Raw genomic sequence first — 19,362 nt, 5'->3', positions numbered from 1 at the left:
ATTTGTTTTTTTAGTTATTCCTACCTCCCCTTGCACGCCATCTCCGTGCGGTCCGAATGCCATTTGTAAGGAGCAAAACGATGTTGGTTCGTGTACATGTTTACCAGAATTTATTGGCAATCCATATGAGGGATGTCGACCAGAGTGTGTAATTAATTCTGATTGTTCATCAAATCTTGGTTGCATACGATCTAAGTGTCAAAACCCATGCCCTGGAACTTGCGGACCAAATTCTAATTGTCAAGTTATAAATCATTTACCTACTTGCACTTGCATTCCTGGATTTACAGGAGATCCATTCCGTTATTGTCAACAGATTCAAGAAAAGGGTAATATATTTATTATAGGATTTAGTTTAATTTATATAATTATAAATCATTAATAGCTATAAAATAAGAAAATTTTATAAAAAATTATATAATTTGTTATCTCCATTTATAGAAGAAGATCATACAAATCCATGTGACCCAAATCCTTGTGGCCCAAATAGTCAATGTCGTGTTAGTTCAGGCAATGTTGTTTGCTCTTGTCTTCCCGAGTATAGTGGAATTCCACCCTCATGTCGTCCGGAATGTGTTATGAGCTCTGAATGTCCTTCCAATAAAGCTTGCGTAAATACAAAATGCATAAATCCGTGTGTTCAAGCATGTGGACAAAATACAGAATGTTCTGTTATCAATCATAATCCTATTTGTATATGTAAAAGTGGACTTACAGGCGATCCATTAACAAAATGTTTCCCTAATTTACGTAAGTTTAATAACTGAAAGTTATTCAAAATTACATTAGAGTTAAATTTCTAGATTCAAACGTAGAATTGATCTATTTTACAGCTTTGTCACCTGTCTTACCAATGAACCCGTGCATACCATCACCATGTGGACCATATTCTGAATGTCGAAATAATGCTGGAATACCTTCTTGCTCATGTTTATCTACATATATTGGTATTCCACCTTATTGTCGACCAGAATGTGTTATAAATTCTGATTGTCCTAGTGATAAATCATGCATAAGGGAAAAATGTTTAGATCCATGTCCTGGCTCTTGTGGCACATTTGCCCAATGTTCAGTTTTTAATCATATTCCTATTTGTACTTGCCTAGATGGCTATACAGGAGATCCATTTAGTAATTGTATATTGCAACCATCAACACGTAAGGATTATATGTTATAAAAAATAACTCGTATTTCGTTAATTTCAATACATATAATTAATCTTATACATATAATTATCTTATTGTAGCTAGTATACCAGTTGACTTGTGTAATCCTTCACCATGTGGTCCAAATACAGACTGTAATGAAGGCAAATGCACTTGTTTGGTAGAATATAAAGGAGATCCTTATGTGGGCTGTCGACCTGAATGTGTTCTTAATACAGACTGTCCTTTGGATAAAGCATGTTTGAGAAACAAATGTATCGATCCATGTATTGGTACTTGTGGTCAAAATGCACTTTGTAATATTTATAATCATATACCAATGTGCACTTGTCCTATTGGTATGACAGGGAATGCGTTTTTATCATGTTTACCATTCAGAGGTAAGCATAAATTTGATTCTTATTTAGTTACAAATTTATGAAAGTATCCTCTTAAAAAGTAGTTCAATATCTTTTTTTTGTAAATAGATCCTATTGTAATTAATCCTTGTAATCCAACACCGTGTGGACCGAACAGTCAGTGTCGAGAAATCAATGGTCAGGCAGTTTGTACTTGTCTTCTTGGCTTTTTGGGAAGTCCGCCTACATGTAGGCCAGAATGTATAACTAGTACAGATTGTAATCCAAGTGAAGCATGTATTAATCAAAAATGTAGAAATCCTTGCGTTGGTACTTGCGGTATTAGAGCTATTTGTCAAGTGGTAAATCACAATCCAATTTGTAGTTGTCCAACTAGTTTAAGCGGTGATCCATTCGTCAGATGTATACCAAGACGTAAGCTCTTTACATTTTTTTTGTTTTTTAATTCTATTTTATTATCAATTGAATCAATAACACGGAAAGGAAGAGGAAATTATTCAAACGTTGAATTTTAGCTGAGATACCATTGATACAAAAGAATCCATGTACACCATCTCCTTGTGGTCCAAATGCTCAATGTCAAGTAATTAATGATACACCATCGTGTTCCTGTCTATCAGAATTTATTGGTACTCCTCCAAATTGTAGACCAGAATGTGTAAGCAATAATGAATGCAATAATAATTTGGCATGTATCAATCAAAAGTGCAAAGATCCTTGTCCTGGATTATGTGGAACTAATTCCGAATGTCGTACTGTATCACATATACCAATGTGTACTTGTACTGTCGGTTATACCGGCGATCCTTTCACTCAGTGTATCAATATTGTACAACCACGTAAGAATTATGAATATTCTTTCGAACTATATTTTTTAAATGTATAAAGAATTTTTTCTGAGAGAAATCTTAATTTTCACAGATATACCAATGTACATACCACAAGTTTGTGTTCCATCCCCCTGTGGAGCTAATGCGATTTGTAAAGAGAGAAATGGAGTAGGTTCTTGTATTTGTCTATCAAATTATATCGGCAATCCCTATGAAGGCTGTCGTCCAGAATGTACTATTAATTCAGATTGCATACCAAGTAAAGCATGTGTTCAATCACGTTGTCAAGATCCTTGCCCTGGTACTTGTGGTCAGAATGCTATTTGTCAAGTTGTTAATCATATAGCAATATGTACATGCATTCCGAAATTTACTGGCGATCCATTCCGATATTGTTTCGAAGAACCTACAACAGGTATAATATTACTTGCTTTACGAAATATTAATATATCTAATTTATTGCTTCTCTTTAAATTTACGATCTCATCATATTTTATTATAATAGAACTTTCATCAGACATAAATAATCCTTGTCAACCATCTCCATGTGGACCGAATAGTATATGTCGAGAAAATAATGGACAAGCAGTTTGTACTTGTTTAGCAGAATATGTTGGTTCTCCACCTGGATGTAGACCAGAATGTGTTGCAAGTACAGAATGTGCTCTTAATCGTGCATGTGTAAATCGAAAATGTATCGATCCATGTCCAAATTCTTGTGGCAAGAATGCACTATGTAGAGTCATCAATCATAGTCCGTTGTGTTCTTGTCAAGCAGGATTTACTGGAGATCCATTCTCAATTTGTTTCCAACTTCCACGTTAGTATCAAAATAATATTCATCAAAATAATAGAAACAAATAGAGATAGATATTTAATATTTTCCTCTTAATACAATAGGACCATTAGAACAAGCACAAACCCCGATTCAAAAAGATCCATGTCTCCCATCACCCTGTGGACCAAATTCAGAATGTCGTAGCATTAAGGGAAATCCATCTTGCTCTTGTCTATCTACATTTATTGGCACCCCGCCTAATTGTAGACCTGAATGTACAATACATTCTGAATGTCCTAGTCATCTTGCTTGCGTACGTACAAAATGTTCGGACCCTTGTCCAGGTTCATGTGGAATTGAAGCTAATTGTGCTGTAGTAAATCATATTCCAATTTGTACTTGTCCCGAAGGATATACTGGTGATCCATTCAGTATTTGTATTCTAAAACAGTCTACACGTAAGATTAATCCCTTTACAAATTTTCGTTTTATATTTACTTTCATTTTTTTATCGAATTATAATATAGTTTTAACAAATGATAAATTTTATATAGCTGTAGAAACTGTTGATTCCTGCAATCCTACACCATGTGGATCAAATACAAATTGCTTAAATGGCATTTGTACATGTATATCTGAATACGAAGGTGATCCATATATCGGTTGTCGACCAGAATGTATATCAAATACAGAATGTACACGAGTAAAAGCATGTATTCGCAACAAATGTGTCGATCCATGTATAGGAACATGTGGTTACAATGCAGAATGTACAGTTATCAATCATGTACCAATGTGCAACTGTCCAATAGGAATGACTGGAAATGCTTTCATTACTTGTAATCCACAACAGGGTATGACTTCATTTATATTTAAATTATCGATTAGATATCGAATATCTAAAACATAGTTCTACTTCTTTATTTCATTATTAGATGATATAGTAACTCGTCCTTGCATACCTTCTCCATGCGGACCTAATAGTCAATGTCAAGAAATAAATGGTGTAGCTGTTTGCAAATGTATACCAAATTATATTGGAAATCCACCAACGTGTCGTCCAGAATGTACTCTTAGTTCTGATTGCGATCAAACTAAAGCTTGTATTAATCAAAAATGTGAAAATCCATGTCCAGGCTCATGTGGATTGAAAGCTGAATGTTCAGTCGTAAATCATAATCCAATTTGTACTTGTCGTCAAAGTTATACTGGTGATCCATTCACTGCATGTAGCGTAATAGGTAAGCATCACTTTCATCGTGATTCCAAATTATTATTGTCACAAAAATAATTACAATTCAAGTTGAAATTCACTTTTACAAATAATATCTTCTAAATGTTTTGCAGTTGAAATACCCTCTACACCTATTAATCCTTGCTATCCATCTCCATGTGGTTTAAATGCTCAATGCCAAGTTATAAATCAAACACCCTCGTGTTCTTGTCTACCTGAATTTTTGGGATCACCACCTAAATGTAAACCAGAATGTACCACAAATAGTGATTGCCCAAGCCGACTTTCATGTATTAACAGAAAATGTAAAGATCCCTGTCCCGGTTTATGCGGTACAAATGCAGAATGTTATGTCAATAATCATATATCTACTTGTACATGTAGTTCTGGATTTACTGGAGATCCATTCCTTCAATGTACACCAGTTCAAAGTAAGTTGGGTTTCATAGATGACATATTAATAATTTTATTTATTACAACGATATATTGATTTCTATTCCTCAGTCGTAGAACCAATAGCATCACCATGTACACCTTCACCTTGTGGGGCAAACGCAATATGCAAAGAACAATCAGGAGTAGGTTCTTGTACTTGTTTGTCAAATTATATAGGCAATCCATATGAAGGTTGTAGGCCCGAATGTGTTATGAATTCAGATTGCCCTGCAAATCGTGCTTGTATACGATCTAAATGTCAAGATCCTTGTCCTGGTGCATGTGGTCAAAATTCACTTTGTCAAGTTATTAATCATGCTCCAACTTGTATATGTATACAAGGATATACAGGCGATCCATTCCGTTCCTGTAGTCTTATTACAGAATATCGTAAGAATCTTTTTGTTTCTTAACAAATTTTGTAGATTTTTTACATTGTTTCTTTTTTGTGTGTGAAAACAATTATTCAATTTTTAGCTGTAATTGAGAAAGATGATCCTTGTAATCCATCACCTTGCGGGCCAAACAGTGAATGTCGTAAAAATGATAATCAGGCAGTTTGCTCATGTCTTCCGAATTATATTGGTACTCCACCAGCTTGTAGACCTGAGTGTATAGTGAGTACAGAATGCCCATTGAATAAAGCTTGTGTCAAGCAAAAATGCATTGATCCTTGTCCGGATCTATGTGGCGTTAACACTGATTGTAGAGTTATCAATCATAGTCCAATTTGCATTTGCAAAAATGGTTATACAGGAGATCCTTTTACCGCTTGCTTCTATTTAAGTGGTACATATCATGTCATATATTTGAAAAATATTACATATTATATATATATTCTTCTATTGAAATCTGTAATTTAATTATAGTTCCACCAGAAAAAATACCAGATGTTCAACAGGATCCTTGCTTACCATCACCATGTGGTCCCAATTCTTTATGCCAGCCTGTTGGTCAAATACCCTCTTGTACTTGTTTACCAAATTATTTTGGTAGTCCACCAAATTGTCGACCTGAATGTACAATTAATTCAGAATGTTCCAGTAACAAAGCATGCATACAAAATAAATGTATAGATCCATGTCCAGGATCTTGTGGTTTTAATGCCAAATGTACAATGTTCAATCATTTACCGACATGTTCCTGTTTTGATGGATACACGGGCGATCCATTTGATAATTGTTATCAGCGACCACTACGTAAGCAATTTATACTATTCTATTGAAAAAAATATCATTATTTTTCTATTAAAATAGAAAACAGCCATATATATATTTAGTTTATTTTATATATTTGATCTCTAATCAACGAATTTTTATCTTTAGCACAATCAGATGAAATAGATGCTTGTAATCCATCTCCTTGTGGTATTAATACACAATGTGAAAATGGTATCTGTTCTTGTTTATCTGAATATTTCGGAGACCCTACAATAGGATGTCGCCCAGAATGTGTTCTCAATTCAGATTGTGCTCGTGATAAAGCATGCATTAATAATAAATGCAAAGATCCTTGTGTAGGAACTTGTGCAAGCAATGCATTATGTAACGTCATCAATCACATTCCAATGTGTAGCTGCCCATTAAATTATGAAGGAAACGCTTTTGTATATTGTCATTCCGTTCAAGGTATTTACAACAAAATTAAAAGTTTATGTGAACATCTTTGAAATATGTTAAAAGAATAATTCTTATTTATAATCACTATTATATATAGCTTCTATTCTATCTTCACCGTGTACACCATCACCTTGTGGACCAAATAGTCAGTGTCGTACTAGTAATGGTCAGGCAGTATGTAGTTGTGTTTCTGGTTATATTGGAACTCCGCCTATGTGTAGGCCTGAATGTATAGTTAGTACAGAATGTCCACCTAACGAGGCATGTACAAATCAAAAATGTAGAAATCCTTGTATTGGAAGTTGTGGTATTGCTGCTAAATGTATAGTGAAAAATCATAATCCTGTGTGTTATTGTTCGGAACGTTATACAGGAGATCCATTTGTTCAATGCAGTCCAATTCGTAAGATCTATTAGTTTATTATTACATAATTTCATTTAAATAGTCTCTATATACCAATACAATTTTCTTATAGCGGAATTACCACCAGTACAATTGAATCATTGTCAACCAACACCTTGTGGACCAAACAGTATATGTCAAATAATCAATGATTCGCCATCATGTTCTTGTTTGTTAAATTATGTTGGTTCTCCACCACAATGTAGACCTGAATGTATCAGCAATAGTGAATGTCTTAGTCATCAGGCATGTATAAATCAAAAATGCAAAGATCCATGCACTGATTCGTGCGGAATTAATGCAGAATGTCGAACAATTAGTCACACTCCAATGTGTTTCTGTCCTGTTGGATATACTGGAGATCCTTTTGTACAATGTATTACTAAACCAAGTAAGTCCATAAAATTTATGGACGTTTAACAAACTCGTAGAATTCCATAAGATCAAAATATTTATTTTTTGTAGTCGAAGGTGATTTGATGCAAATAAATCCATGTTTACCATCACCATGTGGTCCGAATGCTGTATGCACTCAGCGCAATAGTGCAGGCTCGTGTACTTGTCTTTCTACTTATACTGGAAATCCATATGAAGGATGTAGACCCGAATGCGTCCTAAATTCTGATTGTATACAGAGTAAAGCATGCACCAACTCCAAATGTATAGATCCATGTCCTGGAACTTGTGGTACAAATGCAAATTGTAATGTTGTAAATCATATTGCATCATGTTCTTGTCTTCCTTCTTATACCGGTGATCCATACCGATATTGCTTCATGAAAGAAATGGGTAAAATTGGATTTTTGTCTTCAATTGTTTTCTAAATTTAATAATTTCGATAGAAAAAATTTATTTTATAAATCTTTTTTATACTTTAGATACTGACATAGACAAAACTAATCCATGTAGTAATACAGAATGTGGTCCAAATAGTAAATGTAGAGTGGTTAATGAAGTAGCTGTATGTTCTTGTTTGCCAACATATGTTGGTAGACCACCTATGTGTAGACCTGAATGTGTTTCAAATTCTGACTGTCCTGCAACTCAGTCATGTGTAAAACAAAAGTGTACGAATTTGTGTCCAATCTCCTGTGGATTACATACTGATTGTAGAGTTATCAATCATGCAGCTTTATGCAACTGTGCTGTGGGCTATACTGGTGATCCATTTACAGTTTGTTTCCCAATACCTTGTGAGTAAATTTTATTAATAATAAGATTTCACGAAGTATATATTTTTCTTTCTTTGATACTAATTAAAACACTCTTCTCAGTGACAGTACCTACACAGCAAGATATTGCTCCAAAAGACCCTTGCATTCCATCTCCATGTGGTCCCTATGCAGAATGTCAGAATATAGGAGGATTATCATCTTGTGCTTGCTTATCGACATACATAGGTAGTCCACCAAACTGTCGACCAGAATGCACTGTTAATTCTGATTGCTCTTCGAATAATGCTTGTATACAACAAAAGTGTAAAGATCCTTGCCCAGGATCATGTGGTATCATGTCAGAATGTAAAATTCTCAATCACATTCCAATTTGTTCTTGCATTAACGGATACACTGGCGATCCTTTTAGATCCTGTTATCCTCAAGAACGTAAGTTTTTTTTACATTTCACACATTTGAAATTACATCACATGGAACATATATTTTTACGTATACACCTATATACGTACTTCTTAAAAATATTTAATTACAGCCGAACCACTATACGTGGATCCATGCGCAACATCTCCATGTGGAGCTAATGCAAAATGTATAGATGGTGCCTGTACTTGTTTAGATGAGTATTTCGGTGATCCATATGCTGGTTGTCGTCCAGAATGCATTTTAAATACTGATTGTGTTTTAACGAAAGCATGTGTACGAAATAAATGTGTTGATCCATGTATTGGAACTTGCGGGCAAAATGCTTTATGCAACATTTATAATCATGTTCCAATGTGCAGTTGCCCATTGGGAATGTCAGGAAATGCATTTGTATTATGTTCACCTATCCAAGGTACAATTTTTGCCATCACAATACTTATGATTTTTTTTGCATTACTACTTTATTTCGAGATTGTTGAGTAAATTTTCTCCAACTTTTTTTATATAGCACCTTTAGAGACTGATCCATGCAATCCGTCCCCTTGTGGACCCAATAGTCTTTGTAGACAGTATAATGTGCATGCCACATGCACTTGCATTAAAGGTTACATAGGTGCACCACCAACTTGTCGACCAGAATGTGTCGTTAGTTCAGATTGTGCACCGAATGAAGCGTGCAGTAATCAGAAATGTATCGATCCATGTCCTGGAAGTTGTGGTCGCAATACTATTTGCGATGTAATTAATCACAATCCCATTTGTTCATGCCTCTCAGGAATGTCCGGTGATCCATTTATTAATTGTTCTCCAATTCGTAAGAATTTTTTCTTAAATTTATTTATACCGATTTATTTTCAAAAAATAATCAATATTGTATAAATCAAATTTTTTTGTTACTAATATCAGCAACGAAGCCTGAAATTCCAATCAATCCATGTTTACCATCACCATGTGGTCCAAATGCAAGATGCGAAGTAATCAATGAAAATCCATCATGCTCCTGTTTATCTGAATTCATTGGATCTCCTCCAAATTGTCGTCCAGAGTGTATTAGTAATTCTGAATGTTCAAGTCGGTTGGCATGTATCAATCAGAAATGTAAAGATCCTTGTATTGGCTCATGTGGTATCAATGCCATATGTAACGTAGTAAGTCATACGCCAATGTGTGCATGTTCCACTGGTTACACCGGTGATCCTTTTACTCAGTGTTCACCAGAGCAATGTAAGATAATAGAATTCTTATATTACTTCAGTAATTCTGATAATATTACATATTAACATTCTTTTTTATCTTAGTTGATATACAAACGGATAGACCTACAGCATGTTCACCATCTCCATGTGGTGCAAATGCAATATGTCGTGAGCAACACAATACTGGCTCTTGTACATGCTTATCAGAGTACATTGGTAATCCTTATGAAGGATGTAGACCAGAATGTATCCTTAATTCTGATTGTCCATCAAACAAAGCTTGTATCAACATGAAATGTAAAGATCCTTGCCCTGGAATGTGTGCTCCAAATGCTAATTGTTACGTGATTAATCATGCAGCAACTTGTACTTGCTTTGAACATTATACTGGTGATCCTTTCGTAAATTGCAATCCCATATTACCTACACGTAAGGCTATCGATTTTTCGAAATTATAAAGATCTTATGAAAACTTGATTAATAGTTCTTCAACTTTAATTCTTTACAGAAACAGATTCTGTCGATGCATGTCAATCTAATTTGTGTGGTCCTTACGCTCAGTGCAAGGAGAATAATGGACAAGTATCCTGCACTTGTTTACCAACTTATTTAGGTGTACCGCCTAATTGTAGACCAGAATGCACAATTAGTACTGACTGTCCAACAAATCGAGCATGTAGAAATACAAAATGCATTGATCCTTGCCTTGATTCTTGTGGTCTCTATACTACATGTAGAGTGATCAATCACAATCCCATATGTTCTTGTAGACATGGATATACAGGCGATCCATTTACTATCTGCATTTTCCTATCACGTAAGCAAATCAATATTCCAGAATTATTACAATAATATTCGAATTAATAATATTTTAAAAAGAAACTTTCATCATATATTCATTACTTCTAGCGATACCACATTATGAACCTGATAAAGATCCTTGTATTCCATCACCATGTGGTCCAAATTCGCATTGTCGTAACATCAATGGATCTCCATCATGCTCTTGTATGCAAAATTATATTGGTTCTGCGCCACAATGTAGACCTGAATGCGTAACATCTATTGATTGTGCAAGTAATTTAGCTTGTATACAGCAGAAGTGTCAAGATCCTTGTCCTGGATCTTGTGGTCTCAATGCTGTTTGCACAGTTCATAATCATTTACCAATTTGCTCATGCTTGGAAAGTTACACAGGAGATCCATTTGTTAGCTGCCAATATAAACCCATATGTAAGATACTCAGTGAAATCTTTTTAAAAATATTCTTTTCTTATTTATTCGTAAATCAATAACGTTAGTATTTTCTAATATAGCTCAAAGCCCATTGGAAAATAATTTCTGCAGTGCGTGTGGTCCTAATAGTGAATGCAAACAAGACACATGTGTTTGTATGCCGGAATATCACGGTGATCCTTACACAGGTTGTCGACCAGAATGTGTACTGAGTACAGATTGTGCGATAAATAAGGCTTGCATTCGAAACAAATGTATAGATCCTTGTCTTCATACTTGTGGACAAAACGCTATTTGTAATGTTTTCAATCATATTCCTATGTGTAGTTGTCCATATGGTACAACTGGTAATGCCCTTATTTCATGTCAAACTATCAAAGGTATGAGTGCTTTAGTAAAATAATATTCATTTTCAATGATGAGTTATACAAAATTATTCTTTTTGTATTATTTAATCGTAGCTCCGGCTGTTAAAACACCGTGTCAACCATCGCCATGTGGTCCAAATAGTATTTGTCAAACTTTCAATGATCAAGCTATATGTGCTTGCTTACCGAATTATCTCGGAACACCACCATTGTGTAGGCCAGAATGTACCATAAATTCGGACTGTAGACCAAATCAAGTTTGTAAAAATCAGAAATGTAAAGACCCTTGCCTAGGAACATGTGGTTTGCAAGCGAAATGTATTGTAGTCAACCATAATCCAATTTGCTCCTGTCCCGAACGCTATACAGGAAATCCTTTCATCAAATGCGATATTATAAGTAAGATGTAACCAATTTTTAATCAAACAAAATGAGATATAAATTTATATACGATGTTATACTCAAATAGTCTATAAGTATTATAACACTTACACAACTACATATACTTTTCTACAGACGAAATTATCATACCAGTAGTAAATCCTTGCCAACCATCACCATGTGGCCCGTACGCTCTCTGTCAAGTTGTCAATGAATTGTCCTCTTGCTCATGCCTTCCTGAATATAAAGGCACACCACCAAACTGTAAACCTGAGTGCATATCTAATTCTGAGTGCCCCGCCAACCAAGTTTGTGTACAACAAAAGTGTACAAATCCATGCCCAAGTTTATGCGGTACAAACGCAGAATGCCATGTTGTCCATCACATTGTACATTGCGTATGTCCGAACAGTTATACCGGAGACCCTTATACTAGCTGTTCATTTATAAGTAAGATCATAACTATTCACAAATACAATATTTTTACATAATTAATTCTCATATATAATTTTCAATTGTTGTAGTACATCGTCCAGAACCATCTCCCTGTTCCGGAAATATTTGCGGTACGAACGCTATATGTAAAGAACAGAATAATGTTGGTGTTTGTTATTGCCCATCTGATTATATTGGTAATCCATACGAAGAGTGTAGACCCGCATGTGTTATCAATCCTGATTGCCCGTCTAATCAAATGTGTGCACAAAATAAATGTCAAGATCCTTGTCCCGGCATGTGTGGACAAAACGCAGAATGCGCGATTGTTAATCACCAACCATTCTGTACTTGTCGAACAGGATACACTGGCGATCCATTCTCTTTCTGTACTCTTGATAGTAAGTTTAAATTCTATTATTGTAAAGGATTCCAAGTTAGAAATAATTATTAACTCGTTCATTTATTCCTTAGCAATTACGGAAGAAAGAAATGTTTGTTCTCCGTCACCTTGTGGTCCTAATAGCCAATGCAAAGATGTATCTGGACAACCAGTATGTTCCTGTTTACCAACGTATGTTGGTAATCCACCTGGCTGTCGACCTGAATGTGTTGTTAGTTCCGATTGTCCATCTCAACTAGCATGCAAGGATCACAAATGTATCAATCCTTGCCCAAGTCCATGTGGATTAAATACAAAATGTATTGTTGTCAATCACAGTCCAATTTGTAGTTGTGCACCTGGATATAGCGGTAATCCTTTCACAGTGTGCACAATCATACCATGTAAGATCCTTACTAATAATCTATATATAATATTATAACTACGCAGAACACTATCTTCATCAATTTTCTTATTTAATTACAATTTGTTATTATTTATTTTTATTTATTTGTACATTATTTATTTTTTGTTGTTGCTTTCATCATTTTCAGCTGTAACAATGCCTGATGTTATTGAAAAAGACCCTTGTGTACCATCCCCTTGCGGCCGTTTCTCTCAATGTAAAAGTATTGGTAGTACACCTGCATGTACATGTTTAGAAACATATATTGGACAGCCACCAAATTGCAAACCTGAATGTACCATAAATTCCGAATGCCCAAGCGACAAAGCTTGCTTTGAAACAAGATGTAGAGATCCCTGTCCAGGTTCATGTGGTTCAGATGCTATTTGTGCTGTAGTTAATCATATCCCAATGTGTACGTGTCCCACAGGATACACCGGAGATCCATTCACACTTTGCCGTTTATTACCTACAACACGTAAGCTTTTTATACGTTAAAAAGAAATTGACATATTATCTAAAATTGAGAAAAGAAATAATAATAATCCTGATTTCCCTTAATTCTTTAGCCACGCCAGTTGTACCTGCTGATTTATGTAATCCATCGCCATGTGGTCCAAATGCGAAATGTTCCAATGGTACCTGTACTTGTTTACCAGATTTCCAAGGCAATCCATATCTAGAATGTCGCCCTGAATGTGTCTTAAATACAGATTGCCCAAGAGATCAAGCCTGTTCTAGAAACAAATGTATAAATCCATGTATGGGAGCTTGTGCAGCTAATGCCATATGTAATGTTATCAATCATATACCCATGTGTAGTTGCCCTGAAAGTATGACTGGCAATGCATTTAGTCAATGCATTCCTGTACAAGGTATTTTCATTATCAGTGTACTTCAAAAATGATCAAATTATTTTTGTCTAATTTATTAATTGCAGTTAATTGGTTAAAGATTTATTTAAACTGCAGTAAAACAATGCACAACTGCTGTACAAAATCAAATGTTTGTTTCATTAGGTATGCCTCCTGTTAATCCATGCAGTCCTGGACCTTGTGGTCCTAATAGTGAATGTCGTGTAGTAAATGGACAAGCTGTATGTTCTTGCATAAAAGGATATTTAGGAATTCCACCAACTTGTAGACCAGAATGTATAGTGAGCACTGATTGTCCACAAAATGAAGCTTGCAATAATCAAAAATGTGTAGACCCTTGTCCTGGATCTTGTGGTATAGAAGCCTTATGCAATGTTGTTAATCATAATCCAATTTGTAGTTGTCCATTGCGTTATACTGGCGATCCCTTCATACACTGCATGATTTTATGTAAGATATACTCGATATTCTGTTCAAATTATCTATTTCTCAGATTCATTTGGAAAATATGTTATTAAAACAAATGACTATTTCATATGTAGTGGAGCAACTACCAATAGATCCGTGTCAACCGTCACCCTGCGGTCCCAATTCTCAGTGTCAAGTACTTAACAATTCACCGTCGTGTTCTTGTCTTCCTGAATTCTCTGGCAGTCCACCAAACTGTAGACCAGAATGTATTAATAATAACGAATGCATTACTCAATTGGCTTGCATTAATCAAAAATGTAAAGACCCTTGTATTGGTGCATGTGGTTCCAATGCAAATTGCCATGTTGTAAGCCATACACCAATGTGTACATGTATGAGTGGATATACTGGAGATCCTTTCACTCAATGTACCTTTAAAACGCGTAAGTACGATTTTAGGTAATAAATCTGGCTATTCTAAATATTTCGTAACAATTATTATATTTTTAGCTTCACCACTTCCTGAACCAGGACCGTGTGATCCATCTCCTTGCGGTTCAAATGCAATTTGTAAAGAACTCAATCGAGTAGGCTCGTGTATTTGCTTACCTAATTACATCGGTAATCCCTACGAAGGCTGTCGGCCCGAATGTATTCTAAATTCTGACTGTCCTGCAAATAAGGCTTGTATTAATACAAAATGTACAGACCCTTGTCCTGGAACATGCGGATTAAATGCTGATTGTCAAGTAATCAATCATTTACCGATTTGTAATTGTTATCCTCGACATACTGGCAATCCATTTACATCTTGTATACCAATAAAAATAGGTATGTAATTATACCCGTAAACAATATAGTAATATTTAATAAATTTAAATCCTTATTTTTTAGATACGCAAGATGCAATTAGCAAACCTTGCAATCCATCACCCTGTGGACCAAATAGTGAATGTCGTGTTGTGAATGGACAATCAGTTTGTACCTGTTTACCCGATTTTATAGGAGTTCCACCAAGATGTCGACCTGAATGTTCGGTTAGTGCCGAATGTTCTCCTCTCTTAGCCTGTATAAACAGAAAATGCAATGACCCATGTCCTGGTTCTTGTGGCCTAAATGCTAGATGTGAAGTTATCAACCATAATGCTATATGTTCCTGTCAATCAGGATTTATGGGTGATCCACTTGTTTCGTGCTTTAATATTCCAAGTAAGATATGCGACACATGATATATACAAAACTCTATTTGAATTCATCTATAAATTATATAATTCATATCATTCTTAGCTGATATATCTACTGAAACTCCTCCGCCTTATATAAACCCGTGCGTACCCTCACCTTGTGGTCCGTATTCTGAATGTCGAGATGTTAATGGACAAGCTTCCTGCGCGTGTTCACCAAATTATATAGGAGCACCGCCTAATTGTCGACCAGAATGTATAAACAATTCAGATTGCCCAAGTAATGAAGCCTGTATTCAAAAGAAGTGTCAGTATCCTTGTAATGGCGTATGTGGAATAGGAGCAACATGTTCTGTTATCAATCATATACCAGTATGTACCTGTCCAGATAGATTCAATGGTGATCCATTTGATAAATGTATTCCAAAAATTGAGGATGGTAAGATGAAATTAAAATAATCATGAAAATTAAATGATTATTGAATTATTGAATAAATTTATTTATTATTATAATTTATTAATAGACAAAACAGATAAACAAAATCCATGTGCACAATGTGGAGCAAATACGCAATGTATCAGTGAAGTTTGCACTTGCTTACCAGAATATAAAGGAGATCCTTACTTAGGATGTCGTCCAGAATGTGTCTTAAATTTCGATTGCCCAAGAGATAAAGCTTGTATTAATAATAAATGTAAAAATCCATGTACAGGAACATGCGGTCGAGATGCTCTTTGTAATGTTGCAAATCATATTCCTATTTGTACTTGTCCATTAGGAATGTCAGGCAATCCATTTGTTATATGTTCACCTGTAGAAGGTATGATAAATGCATTTTTATGTATTTCTTTTTTATATTTTATGATATACATCATTTACATGATATTTCTTTGGTTTTATAGCACCTGTATTAAAAGATCCATGCAATCCTTCACCTTGTGGACCAAATAGTCAATGCAAAAGAATAAACGAACAAGCTGTTTGCTCTTGTATTTCTGGATATTTAGATTCACCGCCAAATTGTAGACCTGAATGTATAATTAGCTCTGATTGTTCTTCAAATATGGCTTGTAATAATCAAAAGTGCATAGATCCATGTCGTGGAACATGCGGTATCAGAGCTCAATGTTTGGTAGTCAATCACAATCCAATTTGTAGTTGCCCTGGAGATTTAACAGGCGATCCCTTCACCATGTGCATTTTCATACGTGAGTAATCAGTCATAATTTATCAGCAAATACATTTTTATACTTTTATTTGTATTTATTTATGTACATTATTTCATATATTTCATTTAAACGACATTTTTAAATGTAGCAGAAAAACAACCTGTCGTTATTAATCTTTGCAAACCGTCACCTTGTGGACCAAACAGTCAGTGTCGTATCGTAAACGATGCACCGTCTTGCTCTTGTCTACCAGAATTCATAGGATCTCCACCAAACTGTAAACCAGAATGTATTAGCAACAGCCAATGTTCAACACAATTGGCTTGTATCAATCAGAAATGCCGAGATCCATGTCCAGGTTCTTGTGGTATTAATGCAGAATGTAGAGTAATAAGTCACACACCTATGTGCGTATGTACATCAGGTTTTGTTGGTGATCCATTTGTACAATGCACTCCTAAACAACGTAAGTAAGATTAGGTCATATCATAATTAATAGAATCATTTTATTAAAAAAAATAAAATAAAATAAAATAAAATATTATAGTCAATGAAGATACAGACACGAAAGTAACACCATGTCTACCATCTCCGTGTGGATCTAATGCAATATGTCGTGAATCGAATGGTGTTGGATCTTGTTCTTGCCTACCAAATTATATTGGAAATCCTTACGAAGGCTGTCGTCCTGAATGTATTATTAATAGTGATTGTATTGCTGATCAAGCATGCATTCGATCAAAGTGTCAAAATCCATGTTCAGGCTTTTGCGGTCAAAATTCTGTTTGTCAAGTTGTTAATCATGCACCTTTGTGCACTTGTCAAAGTGGATACACTGGTAATCCATTCTTATATTGTAATATGGTGAAAACCACACGTAAGTTATACTCTAAATATTTGATCTGTACATATAGTGTTATGAAGAATTAAGTCTAATTAGGTTTCATTTATAGCGAAACCAACTGATCCATGTGTTCCTTCACCCTGCGGTCTCAATAGTCAATGTCGGGTATCAAATGATCAAGCGATATGTAGTTGTTTGCCTACTTTCATTGGAACACCACCTGCTTGTCGTCCAGAATGTACTGTTAGTTCTGACTGTTCGACAAATCGTGCATGTAAAGATCGTAAATGTATAGATCCCTGTCCCGGAATTTGTGGTATTAATGCAAGATGTGAAGTTATCAATCATAGCCCGATCTGTAGTTGCAAAGTAGGTTCAACTGGTGATCCATTTGTAAGATGTTTCGACCTTTCACGTAAGTATTGAACAATTGTTTTATTTAATTCATTGCTTAGAAATTATTTTATTACATAATTAATTAAAAAAAATGGAATTTATTTTGTCATACAGCTCCACTTAGTCCACAACCTGAACCCATCAATCCATGCATTCCATCACCTTGTGGCCCTTTCTCCGTATGTCAAGATATTAAAAACAGTGGAATAGCTACGTGTACCTGTATAGACAATTATATCGGCAGTCCACCGAATTGTCGACCAGAATGCACAATAGATTCTGAATGTATTAGTAGTAGAGCATGTTTGAGACAAAGATGTACAGATCCTTGTCTTGGTTCGTGCGGTATTGGAGCTAATTGTTATGTAATTAATCATATGGCAATGTGTGTATGTCCTAATGGTTATGCAGGAGATCCTTTCGTTAATTGTATCTTGGAAGCAGAACGTAAGAAATCTTTTGTAAATGATATTTTTATTATTTATATATTTATAAGTCCTAAGTTTTATATATAATGAAAAAATATTACAGCTAAACCAACTCCACAAGATCTTTGTAGTCTGTCGCCATGTGGTCCAAATACAATGTGCCATAATGGTACATGTATATGCTTACCAGAATACCATGGGGATCCTTATTATGGATGCCGTCCCGAATGTGTACAAAATCCAGATTGTCTATTAGATAAAGCTTGTGTTCGCAATAAATGTTCTGATCCATGTTCAGAAGCATGTGGCAAGAATGCACAATGTATAGTAATAAATCATACACCTATGTGCAGTTGTCCTGATGGAATGTCAGGAAATGCATTTACTATATGTTACCCCGTGAAAGGTAAATTAGCATTATGCTAATTCTTACATATGTTACCATTCATATTTGTTTTACAAGCAATCGATTTTATAGATCCAGATATTGTTCAACCATGTAATCCATCACCATGCGGACCAAATAGCCGATGTCAAGAATTTAATGGGCAAGCCGTTTGTTCATGTGTTCCCGGATATATTGGAAATCCTCCGGCATGCCGACCTGAATGTACTGTTAATACCGATTGTTCGTTAAATGAAGCTTGCATAAATATGAAATGCAGAGATCCTTGTCCAGGCTCATGTGGTATATCTTCTCGCTGTCAAGTAATCAATCATAACCCTATTTGTAGTTGTGCACCCATATTTACCGGAGATCCATTTGTCCGCTGTATACCTAAACGTAAGTATTAGCATATTTTCATTCTTATATAGAGCTGACTGTATATTAATATTTATTTCTCTCTCTCTCTCTCTCTCTCTTTCTCTCTATTTTAAAGCCAATGAAATACCACCAACTTTAAATCCTTGTCAACCAACACCTTGTGGTCCTAATTCTCATTGTCAAATTACAAATAATGCACCATCGTGTTCTTGCAAGGATGGATTCATTGGCACACCACCAAATTGCCGACCTGAATGTATTAGTAATAGTGAATGTAGTAACTACTTATCATGTATCAATCACAAATGCATTGATCCATGTCCAAGTTCATGTGGTGTAAATGCAGAATGTCACGTATTAAATCATATACCAATGTGTACTTGCCTTTACGGCTATACCGGTGATCCCTTTATACAATGCACAGTTAAACAGAGTAAGTAACAAATTTACCATATAATTTTT

General features: G+C 35.1%; 1 protein-coding gene across 2 annotated transcripts in view; it reads left to right on the top strand.

The window, feature by feature from the left end:
* Positions 1-19,362, top strand: part of LOC127068077 (uncharacterized) — an 85,396-nt gene that overhangs the window by 51,081 nt on the left and 14,953 nt on the right. The window contains exons 95-142 of one of the 2 annotated variants that reach the window (XM_051003730.1): positions 15-329; positions 442-750; positions 834-1,157; positions 1,247-1,546; positions 1,634-1,939; positions 2,041-2,364; positions 2,447-2,770; positions 2,861-3,175; positions 3,256-3,591; positions 3,688-3,987; positions 4,069-4,374; positions 4,481-4,798; positions 4,872-5,192; positions 5,280-5,591; positions 5,672-6,001; positions 6,128-6,430; positions 6,519-6,824; positions 6,898-7,215; positions 7,290-7,613; positions 7,703-8,017; positions 8,099-8,428; positions 8,532-8,834; positions 8,931-9,236; positions 9,329-9,646; positions 9,721-10,047; positions 10,127-10,435; positions 10,528-10,851; positions 10,935-11,234; positions 11,316-11,621; positions 11,739-12,053; positions 12,128-12,439; positions 12,513-12,824; positions 12,975-13,304; positions 13,396-13,701; positions 13,846-14,151; positions 14,244-14,555; positions 14,623-14,943; positions 15,007-15,321; positions 15,400-15,735; positions 15,821-16,117; positions 16,200-16,505; positions 16,618-16,932; positions 17,014-17,343; positions 17,420-17,725; positions 17,821-18,153; positions 18,238-18,540; positions 18,613-18,918; positions 19,016-19,333. In XM_051003730.1, the coding sequence (XP_050859687.1) occupies positions 15-329; positions 442-750; positions 834-1,157; positions 1,247-1,546; positions 1,634-1,939; positions 2,041-2,364; positions 2,447-2,770; positions 2,861-3,175; positions 3,256-3,591; positions 3,688-3,987; positions 4,069-4,374; positions 4,481-4,798; positions 4,872-5,192; positions 5,280-5,591; positions 5,672-6,001; positions 6,128-6,430; positions 6,519-6,824; positions 6,898-7,215; positions 7,290-7,613; positions 7,703-8,017; positions 8,099-8,428; positions 8,532-8,834; positions 8,931-9,236; positions 9,329-9,646; positions 9,721-10,047; positions 10,127-10,435; positions 10,528-10,851; positions 10,935-11,234; positions 11,316-11,621; positions 11,739-12,053; positions 12,128-12,439; positions 12,513-12,824; positions 12,975-13,304; positions 13,396-13,701; positions 13,846-14,151; positions 14,244-14,555; positions 14,623-14,943; positions 15,007-15,321; positions 15,400-15,735; positions 15,821-16,117; positions 16,200-16,505; positions 16,618-16,932; positions 17,014-17,343; positions 17,420-17,725; positions 17,821-18,153; positions 18,238-18,540; positions 18,613-18,918; positions 19,016-19,333 (15,108 nt within the window). Of the gene's footprint in view, positions 1-14; positions 330-441; positions 751-833; positions 1,158-1,246; positions 1,547-1,633; positions 1,940-2,040; positions 2,365-2,446; positions 2,771-2,860; positions 3,176-3,255; positions 3,592-3,687; positions 3,988-4,068; positions 4,375-4,480; positions 4,799-4,871; positions 5,193-5,279; positions 5,592-5,671; positions 6,002-6,127; positions 6,431-6,518; positions 6,825-6,897; positions 7,216-7,289; positions 7,614-7,702; positions 8,018-8,098; positions 8,429-8,531; positions 8,835-8,930; positions 9,237-9,328; positions 9,647-9,720; positions 10,048-10,126; positions 10,436-10,527; positions 10,852-10,934; positions 11,235-11,315; positions 11,622-11,738; positions 12,054-12,127; positions 12,440-12,512; positions 12,825-12,974; positions 13,305-13,395; positions 13,702-13,845; positions 14,152-14,243; positions 14,556-14,622; positions 14,944-15,006; positions 15,322-15,399; positions 15,736-15,820; positions 16,118-16,199; positions 16,506-16,614; positions 16,933-17,013; positions 17,344-17,419; positions 17,726-17,820; positions 18,154-18,237; positions 18,541-18,612; positions 18,919-19,015; positions 19,334-19,362 lie in introns of both variants that reach the window. The other variant, XM_051003729.1, reaches the window with a different exon arrangement.

This window comes from Vespula vulgaris, chromosome 12 (assembly GCF_905475345.1).
Source record: "Vespula vulgaris chromosome 12, iyVesVulg1.1, whole genome shotgun sequence".
NCBI lineage: Eukaryota > Metazoa > Arthropoda > Insecta > Hymenoptera > Vespidae > Vespula > Vespula vulgaris.
The sequence above is the reverse complement of the archived record's forward strand: the minus strand, read 5'-3'. Positions and strand labels throughout refer to the sequence as shown.